The sequence below is a fragment of the Pongo pygmaeus genome, chromosome 7 (genome assembly GCF_028885625.2).
Source record: "Pongo pygmaeus isolate AG05252 chromosome 7, NHGRI_mPonPyg2-v2.0_pri, whole genome shotgun sequence".
Lineage (NCBI taxonomy): Eukaryota > Metazoa > Chordata > Mammalia > Primates > Hominidae > Pongo > Pongo pygmaeus.
The window spans coordinates 112,002,614-112,014,671 of record NC_072380.2 but is presented as its reverse complement, the minus strand read 5'-3'; the positions used below and the strand labels follow the sequence as shown (position 1 = coordinate 112,014,671).

At 35.1% G+C, this 12,058-nt stretch overlaps 1 protein-coding gene across 22 annotated transcripts in view; it reads right to left on the bottom strand.

Annotated features, from left to right (window-relative positions):
- The window catches only part of VPS13B (vacuolar protein sorting 13 homolog B), a 915,151-nt gene that overhangs the window by 310,482 nt on the left and 592,611 nt on the right, over positions 1–12,058 (bottom strand). For all 22 annotated transcript variants that reach the window (XM_063669399.1, XM_054497603.2, XM_054497598.2 and 19 more), the window contains 2 exons: positions 3,686–3,812; positions 1,831–1,974 (listed from right to left, as the gene is read on the bottom strand). In XM_063669399.1, coding sequence (XP_063525469.1) covers positions 1,831–1,974; positions 3,686–3,812 — 271 coding nt within the window. The remainder of the gene's footprint in view (positions 1–1,830; positions 1,975–3,685; positions 3,813–12,058) is intronic.

Genomic DNA, 12,058 nt, shown 5'->3' with positions numbered 1-12,058 from the left:
CGCACTACTGCACTCCAGCCCAGGCGACAGTGCAAGATTCCATCTCAAAAAAAAAAAAAAAAAAATTGTGGTAGTGTTGTTGTGAAACCACACTAAAGGCAGTCAACTAGCCCTTTCAAAATATACCCTTGACTTATTACAGAGTATTCTATGTAACTAAAATGTCTTTATATTCATAGACTATCAGATATGAGTTCTGCTAATAATTTAAAAATTGAATCATATTCTTCCAGTGCACTGTAGGTCTTTTCTAAAATACTGAAAGTTTTACAGATACGTCCCACCAGGGTTTGGAAAAGGTCCAAACAGTCCTTTCTCATTATACAGCCTGTATTTTTTAATTGTGATATATATACATAACATAAAATTTACCATTTTAACCATTTAAAAATGTTCATGTCATCTGTACTTGTAATATGATCTCTAAGAAGAAACACATAGCCACAGATATCTTTTTAAAGCAGAAGAAAACCATGCCTATATAGTTTATGGAATTGTCAGTAATGATTCAACATTCAGGGAAGGATAGTTAGTAACTCTGAGTATCCCTTTATTTACTGAAATTGATCCCCCTAAGAGGCATTAAAAGTATGTAGATAACTAGTTAATAACCAATTTGCTAAGTTACGTGAATCCTAAAACAATCAGTGATCTGAGAATTAGATTTCTTTGACAGGAGACATTCATAAAATTGGCACAAATAATACAGGAATGTAATTTACTTTTATCCAACTCAACTTGCTTCAGAGGCCTCATCGAAAATGCATGGGGAAATATTTTTTAATTTGCTTATTTTGATGTCATATAAGTACATTTTTATGGATTCCCTAATGTATATTTAAAAAGTCAATATTTTGGACAATACGTAGTTCTAAAGTACTTTTACAATAGCTATTGAATAAATAGATATCATGGCTAGTAAAGGATGATTACATTAGAAAATCTCCATTTACAAAAGATAAAAGATTTATCATTTTAAAATAATTTTTTTTAAAAATAAATAAGACTGAAAGAATAATGTCACAGTTATAATACATAATCTGTGCCAGAATGGAAACAGCGCTGACTTGAGACCTAAATTCCTCTTCATTTCCTACCTTCTTACTAAACAGAACTTAAAGCCTCTTTATAACTCATGACAAAAATAAAAGCAACATCTTTTTCATATATAAAAGTTTGTTCACCTGAGTTTTTATAAAATATTTATTCTAAGTGCAGAATGTTAGAGAAATGTGGAAACAAAATGCAAAGAAAATATATCTTGAGAAGAATCTAACAAATAGCTTTCTTTGTTTCTTGCTGACATGCTTTGTGGTTACAATACAGGCTTCCAATGAACACCGGATCAAAATTAAAATTCTAGGCAGGCATTCAACTTTTATGATTGTGTCCATTCATTTCCCACTGAGCATGGGAAACAAATGCTTTACAAGTTATTTATTGAAGATATTCCCATAGTACTCTTAGAAAGTTCACTTCCAAAAGAGGCCTTATTACTGTAATGTATCCGAGTAAATGAAAGCTATACCAGGATTCTCGCATCATACTTTAGAATTTCAGCAGGCTAATAAAATTATGTATATAACAGAGGTTCCTCTGAGGTCAGTCCACAGCAATTTTGCAAAGGTACATGATAAATAAGAGGAATAGAGACCAAACAAATTTCTAAAATAAAGAATATCAATCCAAAATGACTTATGACTATATTTTGAATAAAGTTAAATACAGAATAATTAAGCAGAAAGCAGTCGGCTTAATTATAATTTTCCTACTGTGAATGTAAAGTTGGAACAAATGCAGTAAGCCTGATCAAAATCAGGTAACAGTTACCTCTGCAGCTTTGTTTGATGGTTCCAGTCCAGTCATATTTGCTACTATTAACTGATGTAAGAGTTGAACTTGAGCCACACTTAGGAAGAAGTCCAGGTTTGTGGTTATATTCACTTCTAAGGAATGGCCACACACTAAAATCTCCTGAAGCAAAAATGGTAGAATACAGATAAAGAAACATGATAGCTTTCAGATGATAATTTATCATTCTTACTTATTTGACCTTCACTACTTTGGTGACATTTCCTAGGACTCAAGTTCATACATTAAGGAGAAGAACAAAAACGGTGAGCACAGCCACTTGACATAATTTAACAGATAAATTTCATATTTATGAGGGCCTGCTGTGTGTTGGGCCTTGTGCTAGATATACACAACTAACAATAAGAAGTCTTCACCTTTTCATACCTATTTGACTATTCCATACCTCAAACTATTATTATTGTTTTCAATATGTAGCAACAATGTAATTGTGTAGCATAATCTTGTTCATGAATTCGAACCAACAAATATTTACTGAGCATTTCCTAAGTACTAGGTACGATAGTAGAGTCCTACGAATATCACAAAGAATAATGTTGGCCTTGAAGGGCAACCTGCTCTTGAGGAGGTTATAATCTAGTTGGGCAGACAGATGTAAACAGACGATTGTAGGCAGGCAATTATAATTGCTAAGAGCCACAGTATGAATATTCTCCAAAGGATATACTCTAAATGATTTATAAGAAAACAGAGTGTTGAAGCTAAAGATAGCTAGACTAATTAATTTCACTTCTTTAAACTGCTAAAATCTTGGCAGCATTGGGTAGATGTCCATAACTTAATTGGTGCTGTTCTGCAAAACCTAGTCACTTGAACATTTATCACTGGAAAACCGTTCAGACAAGGAAAACAGAACAAAACAAAAAACCAATCCAATAGTTTCACTTAATAAGTCCTGCCTCTTGTCATGATGTGCATGTGGACAATGTTCAAATGCTTGGAAATGTCCAACAGATCTTCTCCTTACAGTATCATCCAGAGGAATGGATTTAAGGAGACTATGACTAGTCCAAATGCAAATGAGACAGCTTAGAGCAGCTTTTAATAAAGCCATAAAGAACAGCATGTCTGAAATAATTATCCTTTTTTTTTGGTTAAATAATTTTTTCCTCCACAAGTTCTCTGTATTCATTCACTCTAGTTAGAATTCTTATTCTATTCCTCAAGCATTGACAAAAAGGGAAAAAAGTATACCAATTCAGGACTAAAAAAAAAAAAAAAAGTCACCGTAACATTACCCAAGAGCACAAAAATTTGTACTAAAAATAACTTGGCTCTATTGGTGGCATACATCCTGTGAAAACTTGCAAATAATTGATCTTATATTAGTAGGTTAAATAGTATGAATGCAATTGGTAGAATCAGCAGCTAATAATATAAAAACAAGGATAATTTTCATTTTTATAGAACTTTAGCTTTTCAGATTCCTCTTATAATTATTTTTTCTATTGATCAGTTTGAACCTTATAACAATCTAGAGGGCAACAAGAGTAGTTATATATGAGGCAACTAAGGTATACATAACAATCTGGGTAGCTTGGTTAGCTCCTCTATGCCTCAGTTTTGTCATCTACAAAATAGCGATATCAGAAGTAGCAAATAAGATTATTATGAGGATTAAATGAGTTATTACAAGGAAAGCAATAACTGAAGAGTACTACAAAGTGCTCAATAAATGTTAGCTATGATAGTAGCCATTATTATTAATGAGCTAATTTGAAGTCCTACGGGCTGAAACTGTGGCAATCCCTAACATACAAAGAGGAGCAATTCCATTATTTAGACTAAAATAAAATCAAAATTATGTTCTAACCTCAGTATGCAAATTTTCTGGAGAAACTACTTTGGTGAAAATGACAGCAGGTGCTCCAGTTATTCGGACAGAAAATTCTGTCAAAATGGGGGTCAAAATTGCTCTCCTTTCTTGATGCCGCCGTATGCTAAAAGATAGAGTAAAAGATTATTAGCCATTTCATTATTTTCAAAGATAATTTTCATTAAATTTGTACAAGTCTTTGTACCACAAACATGTATGGCAAAATTACATTATTATTTTGAGAGTGCCTATTTGCATATTTTACAGTCATCGTTTCTTAACTTCAATTCCATAAGATTTATAAAAGATGAAAACATCTTGAGAAATTCAGATGTAATTAAGCAATTTCATATTAGTATCATCCCAGGGCTTTTTAACAAATTAATTTTTAAATTTTTACTTCTTTTTGTTCTTGCAAATAGTTTCATATCACTTTTGTTACCACCAATAATCTTACTATTTTTTGGAATAATTTTTAATTTCCTATTTTTAATATCTGACCTTCTATTTGATAACTGCTGTCTTGCTGACCTCATTAGGGTCATGAGCATATCCTTTTAATCTTTGAATTCTTTTCTTTTTAAGGTCTAAGAAAAATGTTAATTTTTTTTTTTTTAAGACAAGGTCTTGCTCTGTCACCTAGGCTGGAGTGCAGTGGTGTGATCACGGCTCACTGTAGCCTCAATCTCCTGGGCTCAAGTGATCCTCTCACCTTGGCCTCCTGAGTAGCTGGGACCACAGGAATGTGCCACCATGCCTGTCTAATTTATTTTTATTTTTTGTAGAGACAGAGTCTCCTCATGTTGCCCAGGCTGGTCTTGAACTCTTAGGCTCAAGCAATTCTCTTGCCTAGGACTCTCAAAGTGCTAGGATTACAAGTGTTGAGCCACCATGTCCAGCTGTTAAGGTTTTTGTGTGAGATATTAAATGCTTCCTGAAAACAATCTTGTATGTAAAGCAGGGACTGTTAATAGTCCCATTATCATCTGTAAGGAAATGAAGTTCAAGTACTGCACTAAGGTTACACAATGAGAACAAATGTCCAGAATTGGACCTGGAGGGCAAGTTGACACCAAAACAGCTTTTGGCCTCTATTTTAGTTCTTCTTTATGTATTCCCAGCTTTCATCAGTTATTTAGCAGAATATTTTTACCTGAAATTTAAAATTATTAATAATTTCACCATCCAGCATATAAACAGAACCAAAGACAAAAACCACATGATTATCTCAATAGATGCAGAAAAGGCCTTTGACAAAATTCAACAGCCCTTCATGCTAAACACTCTCAATAAATTAGGTATTGATGGGACGTTTCTCAAAATAATAAGGGCTACTTATGACAAACCCACAGCCAATATCATACTGAATGGGCAAAAATAGGAAGCATTCCCTTTGAAAACTGGCACAAGACAGGGAATGCCCTCTCTCACCACTCCTATTCAACATAGTGTTGGAAGTTCTGGCCAGGGCAATCAGGCAGGAGAAAGAAATAAAGGATCTTCAATTAGGAAAAGAGGAAGTCAAATTGTCCCTGTTTGCAGATGGCGTGATTGTATATTTAGAAAACCCCTTCGTCTCAGCCCAAAATTTCCTTTTTTCTTTTTTTTTATTTATTTTTATTTTTTATTTTTTTATTTTTTATTTTTTATTTTTTTATTTTATTATTATTATTATTATTATTATTATTATTATACTTTAGGTTTTATGGTACATGTGTGCAATGTGCAGGTAAGTTACATATGTATACATGTGCCATGCTGGTGCGCTGCACCCACCAACTCGTCATCTAGCATTAGGTATATCTCCCAATGCTATCCCTCCCCACTCCCCCCACCCCACAACAGTCCCCAGAGTGTGATGTTCCCCTTCCTGTGTCCATGTGTTCTCATTGTTCAATTCCCACCTATGAGTGAGAATATGCGGTGTTTGGTTTTTTGTTCTTGCGATAGTTTACTGAGAATGATGATTTCCAATTTCATCCATGTCCCTATAAAGGATGTGAACTCATCATTTTTTATGGCTGCATAGTATTCCATGGTGTATATGTGCCACATTTTCTTAATCCAGTCTATCATTGTTGGACATTTGGGTTGGTTCCAAGTCTTTGCTATTGTGAATAATGCTGCAATAAACATACGTGTGCATGTGTCTTTATAGCAGCATGATTTATAGTCCTTTGGGTATATACCCAGTAATGGGATGGCTGGGTCGAATGGAATTTCTAGTTCTAGATCCCTGAGGAATCGCCACACTGACTTCCACACGGGTTGAACTAGTTTACAGTCCCACCAACAGTGTAAAAGTGTTCCTATTTCTCCACATCCTCTCCAGCACCTGTTGTTTCCTGACTTTTTAATGATTGCCATTCTAACTGGTGTGAGATGGTATCTCATTGTGGTTTTGATTTGCATTTCTCTGATGGCCAGTGATGATGAGCATTTTTTCATGTGTTTTTTGGCTGCATAAGTGTCTTCTTTTGAGAAGTGTCTGTTCATGTCCTTCGCCCACTGGCAACCTACAAAATGGGAGAAAATTTTTGCAACCTACTCATCTGACAAAGGGCTAATATCCAGAATCTACAATGAACTCCAACAAATTTACAAGAAAAAAACAAACAACCCCAAAATTTCCTTAAGCTGATAAGCAACTTCAGCAACGTCTCAGGATACAAAATCAATGTACAAAAATCACAAGCATTCTTATACACCAATAATAGACAAACAGAGAGCCAAATCATGAGTGAACTCCCATTCACAATTGCTTCAAAGAGAATAAAATACCTAGGAATACAACTTACAAGGGATGGGAAGGACCTCTTCAAGGACAACTACAAACCACTGCTCAATGAAATAAAAGAGGATACAAACAAATGGAAGAACATTCCATGCTCATGGGTAGGAAGAATCAATATCGTGAAAATGGCCATACTGCCCAAGGTAATTTATAGATTCAATGCCATCCCCATCAAGCTACCAATGACTTTCTTCACAGAATTGGAAAAAACTACTTTAAACTTCATATGGAATCAAAAAAGAGCCCTCATTGCCAAGACAATCCTAAGCAAAAAGAACAAAGCTGGAGGCATCACGCTACCTGACTTCAAACTATACTACAAGGCTACAGTAACAAAAACAGCATGGTACTGATACCAAAACAGAGACATAGACCAATGGAACAGAACAGAGCCCTCAGAAATAATGCAGCATATCTGCAACCATCTGATCCTTGACAAACACGACAAAAACAAGAAATGGGGAAAGGATTCCCTATTTAATAAATGGTGCTGGGAAAACTGGCTAGCCATATGTAGAAAGCTGAAACTGGATCCCTTCCTTACACCTTATACAAAAATTAATTCAAGATGGATTAAAGACTTAAATGTTAGACCTAAAACCATAAAAACCCTAGAAGAAAACCTAGGCAATACCATTCAGGACATAGGCATGGGCAAGGACTTCATGTCTAAAACACCAAAAGCAATGGCAACAAAAGCCCAAATAGACAAATGGGATCTAATTAAACTAAAGAGCTTCTGCACAGCAAAAGAAACTACCATCAGAGTGAACAGGCAACCTACAGAATGGGAGAAAATTTTTGCAAGCTACTCATCTGACAAAGGGCTAATATGCAGAATCTATAAAGAACTCAAACAAATTTACAAGAAAAAAACAACCCCATCAAAAAGTGGGTGAAGGATATGAACAGACACTTCTCAAAAGAAGACATTTATGCAGCCAAAAGACACATTGAAAAATGCTCATCATCACTGGTCATCAAAGAAATGCAAATCAAAACCACAATGAGATACCATCTCACACCAGTTAGAATGGCAATCATTAAAAAGTCAGGAAACAACAGGTGCTGGAGAGGATGTGGAGAAATAGGAACACTTTTACACTGTTGGTGGACTGTAAACTAGTTCAACCATTGTGTAAGACAGTGTGACGATTCCTCAAGGATCTAGAACTAGAAATAGCATTTGACCCAGCCATCCCATTACTGGGTATATACCCAAAGGATTATAAATCATGCTGCTATAAAGACACATGCACATGTAGGTTTATTGTGGCACTATTCACAATAGCAAAGACCAAATGTCCAACAATGATAGACTGGATTAAGAAAATGTGGCACATATACACCATGGAATACTATGCAGCCGTAAAAAAGGATGAGTTCATGTCCTTTGTAGGGACATGGATGAAGCTGGAAACCATCATTCTCAGCAAACTATTGCAAGAACAAAAAACCAAACACTGCATGTTCTCACTCATAGGTGGGAATTGAACAATGAGAACACATGGACACAGGGTGGGGAACATCACACAGCAGGGCCTGTTGTGGGGTGGGGGGAGGGAAAGCATTAGGAGATATACCCAATGTAAATGACAAGTTAATGGGTGCAGCAAACCAACATGGCACATGTATACATATGTAACAAACCTGCACGTTGTGCACATCTACCCTAGAACTTAAAGTATAATAATAAAAAAATTGTTAATAATTTCAAAGGAAGTACATGGCAAAAGATGAAACTGGAAAACATTATTGAGAAAGCAAAGTTTGTGCTGGTATAGATCTTCAAGTCCACTGTGTATATTCTTAGTTTTCATTTTATCAACTAATAATACATTTATGTTTTGTTAGCAAGCCATACCTCAAATTTTCCTTCAAGCTATTAACTTAATATTCCTTTTAAATATGCCCTTATTATTCCCTTATATCATAAAATGATAAAGTTGAAATCAGAGAATTGGCATAAATTATCTCATGAAAAATCCTAGTTAAAATTCAAATCTTTCTACACCATTTTTTTTTTTTTTTTATCAGAGTAGTCCAGAGAGTACTCTGGTCTTTTGTTAAACTTGCAATGAGCAGAGCTCTATATGGTGTCTGCCAAAAAAGCAAATTGGATCATCTGGTTCTATGACACATAAGTATTGGATTTCAAGAGAGTCAATTCTAAAGAATTAAGAGATCTAGTGCGTAGAGAGTAACAGGAAGAAGTATTACAATCTGTGACCACAGAGGAAGGTTTGAGATCCTGAGAGACATCATAATTTTAGCCTAATAGCTCAAATTCCATAAAATGACCAATGTGAGAAACATGTAACATGTGATGTGCTCTCATAGGGGAGTGCTAAAATACATGATGCATTAAAAATACCTTAAAATGGAAAAGTTGGCAGGGAACCAAATAAGAGCAAACATTAACAACCAAGGGCAATGAAAAAAAGGATACTTGTCAATATTATACATTTCTCTCCATCATGTGATAAATTAAATCAGTAACACAAAATATGAAAGACCTTTGACCTTAGAAGTAATAACAAAATATAAATAAGTCAGTAGTCTTATAAAACTATTATTTTTCTGGTATATAGTATTAAGTTTTATGATATCTCTGGTAAATATTTGAAATAATGGTAAATATTTTTAAAAATCATTGAAAATCTTTACAGATTCAAATATTTTCAGGAATAAATTCAAAAGAAAAACAGTAAAGAAACACTAAATAACTACAATTAAGAATTAAATTCTGTCAATATTTTACCATATAACAGTCTAAGTTTCAAAATTCAAAAGAAGGAACTAAAACACAAAGTATTAACTGAGGTTGTTAATGACCTTAGGGTCATTAAATTGAGAGGGTCAGCACTCTTAATGAATCAAGGGAATAGAGTTTAACAGGTATTTGAGATAAGGAAAGGATTTTTAAATGAGGTGCCTACCTAGATCTGGGGCCCCTGAAGTGCCAGAAAAACATCAACCCATCAGAAACAGGAAAGAATAAGAAAGTTTGCCTGTCTTGGCAAGAGAGCTTGCTGAAAAAACAAATATCTCCCTGGAAAATTAAAAATAATGAGAAATATCCTATGTGTATTAAGTGGCTCTAACTTATGTTACCTGGGTGGTCCTCAAATACCCATTCTGTTATTTATACAGCAGTAGCACCAGAAATTTGATAACCCTGGGGCATCTGTGAGAAACAGATGCAAAACCTCTCTAGAAAACATGTCCTCAAGGACATCCTAAAAGGATACTCAAGGGAAAAAGATCATTGAAGATAAGCTCCTAATACAGACTATTTTATATATATATAAATCCTTATTAGCAAGAGGAAAATTTGATCCTATTTTCAAAAGCATTATCAAGAACTTTTGATAATAACATTTTGATAATAGATAATAAATTACAATACAAATTTTGCTTAAAATTACTAAAGACATACAGAATTAAAAAAAACATAAGAAAAAAAGCAAGGCACTATTAAAAAGGGCAAATCAGGTTTGAAAAACAACCAAAGAGAATTTCCAAAAATAAAAAATACAGTTACTAAAGTTAAAGACATAATAGGTGGGATAAATAGCATTTAGATATAGCTTAAGACTAGAATATAGATTTGAGAAAATTCCAGAATGTACTAAAATAAATTTTAAAATGCAAAGTTTAAAAGGAAAATGAAGAGACATGGAGAGATGAGTCCAACATATATAACTAGAATTCCAAAATGAGAGAACAGAAAGAAAGGAAAAGATAAAATACTAAAGAAAAAATGGCTGAGGATTTTCCCAGAAATGATGAAATATAAGAATTCATAGACTCAGGAAGCACAGTGTGTCCTGGTTCAGACAAACACAAGGAAATCTACAAGCAGACATATCTTGGTGAAACTGCTCATCACCCATGATGATGAAAAGATATTAAACTCAGCTGGAGAAAACAGATTACAGCATTCCAAGGCACATAGGGTTACAGAAGCTGTAGAATCAATAATTCGCTGATGTACTCCAATAAAACAATGGTTTAATATATGTCTATATTGTCCATATAAACAAAGAAATGGTATAATTATCTGTACCTATCATGTAATATAGAGGATTATGTCCATAGAAATTTATTAAACCCTCGATGAAAATAACAAAACATTGACTACTTTAAGGTTCTAAGCAAATAACAGAAAAATAATCATGTGAGTTGGCAAAAGCTCTTCTAGTAAGCTTTGGGAGGTATAGATTGTAAACAAAAAAAAAGTATAGTTCTCTGAAATTGTTACTAAGCAAGAAGGCACAGGTGTATGCCACATGCACTCAAGAAAACACATGTGTCAGAAAGGCTGTGGTCATCTTTCTTGGACTCAGAATATTTACACTAAGGTTCTTCTGCCCATCTGTCATACATTTTGGTATGCCTTTGTGGGAAATATTAAAGGAGTTTAAGAATCACACTTCAAAAACTGCATATTATGAAAGACCAGAAGCAGGAAAAGTGGTACCAAGGTTCCCAAAATATTCCACCAAAAAAGTCAGAATAAGAAATGCTAGATAGTCTGTGTGCATAGAGCAATTCTTTTTTTTTTTTTTTCCCTTTTGTGTGTGAGAAAGGGTCTCCCTCTGTCTTTGTCACCCAGGCTAGAGTGGAATGGCATGATCTTGGCTCACTGCAACCTCTGCCTCCTGGGCTCAAGTCATCCCAGTACCTCAGCCTCCTAAGTAGTTAGGGCTATAAGTGTGTGGACTGCACACCCGGCTAATTTTTGTATTTTTTGTAGAGACGGGGTTTCGCCATGCTGCCCCGGCTGGTGCACAGAGCAATTCTTATGCAACATAAAGATTTTCTTAGTATGTCATTATGGCTGAACTTTAGATGGAAGATGCTAGAGCAGAAGATACTTAAAACTTGTGGTAATTGGCCAGGCACGGTGGCTCACGCCTGTAATCCCATCACTTTGGGAGGCCGAGGCGGGCAGATCACGAGGTCAGGAGATCGAGACCATCCTGGCTAACATGGTGAGACCCCGTCTCTACTAAAAATACAACAACAACAAAAAAATTAGCCAGGCGTGGTGGTGGGCGCCTGTAGTCCCAGCTACTGGGGAGGCTGAGGTAGGAGAATGATGTGAACCCGGGAGACAGAGCTTGCAGTGAGCCGAGATTGCGCCACTGCACTCCAGCCTGGGCGATAGAGCAAGACTCCATCTCAAAAAAAAAAAAAAAACAACAAACTTGTGGTAATCACCTGAGACCATCTCTTACAGTAGTTATTCCTAAATATGAAAACAGTAATATTCACAAACATTTATTATAAACAATCTGCTATCTGGAAAACTAGGTGTTACATAAACCTATTCCTAGATATTCTTCTGTTTATATTAATGGGAGGCATAAAGATAAATAATTTAAATCCTATAGGAACTTAAAAAATGAAATAGTTGGCCAGGCACGGTGACTCACACCTGTAATACTAGCACTTTGGGAGGCCGAGGTGGGTGGATTGCCTGAGGCCTGGAGTTCAAGATCAGTCTGGCCAACATGGTAAAACCCCATTTCTACAAAAAATACAAAAGTTAGCCAGGCGTGGTGGCGTGG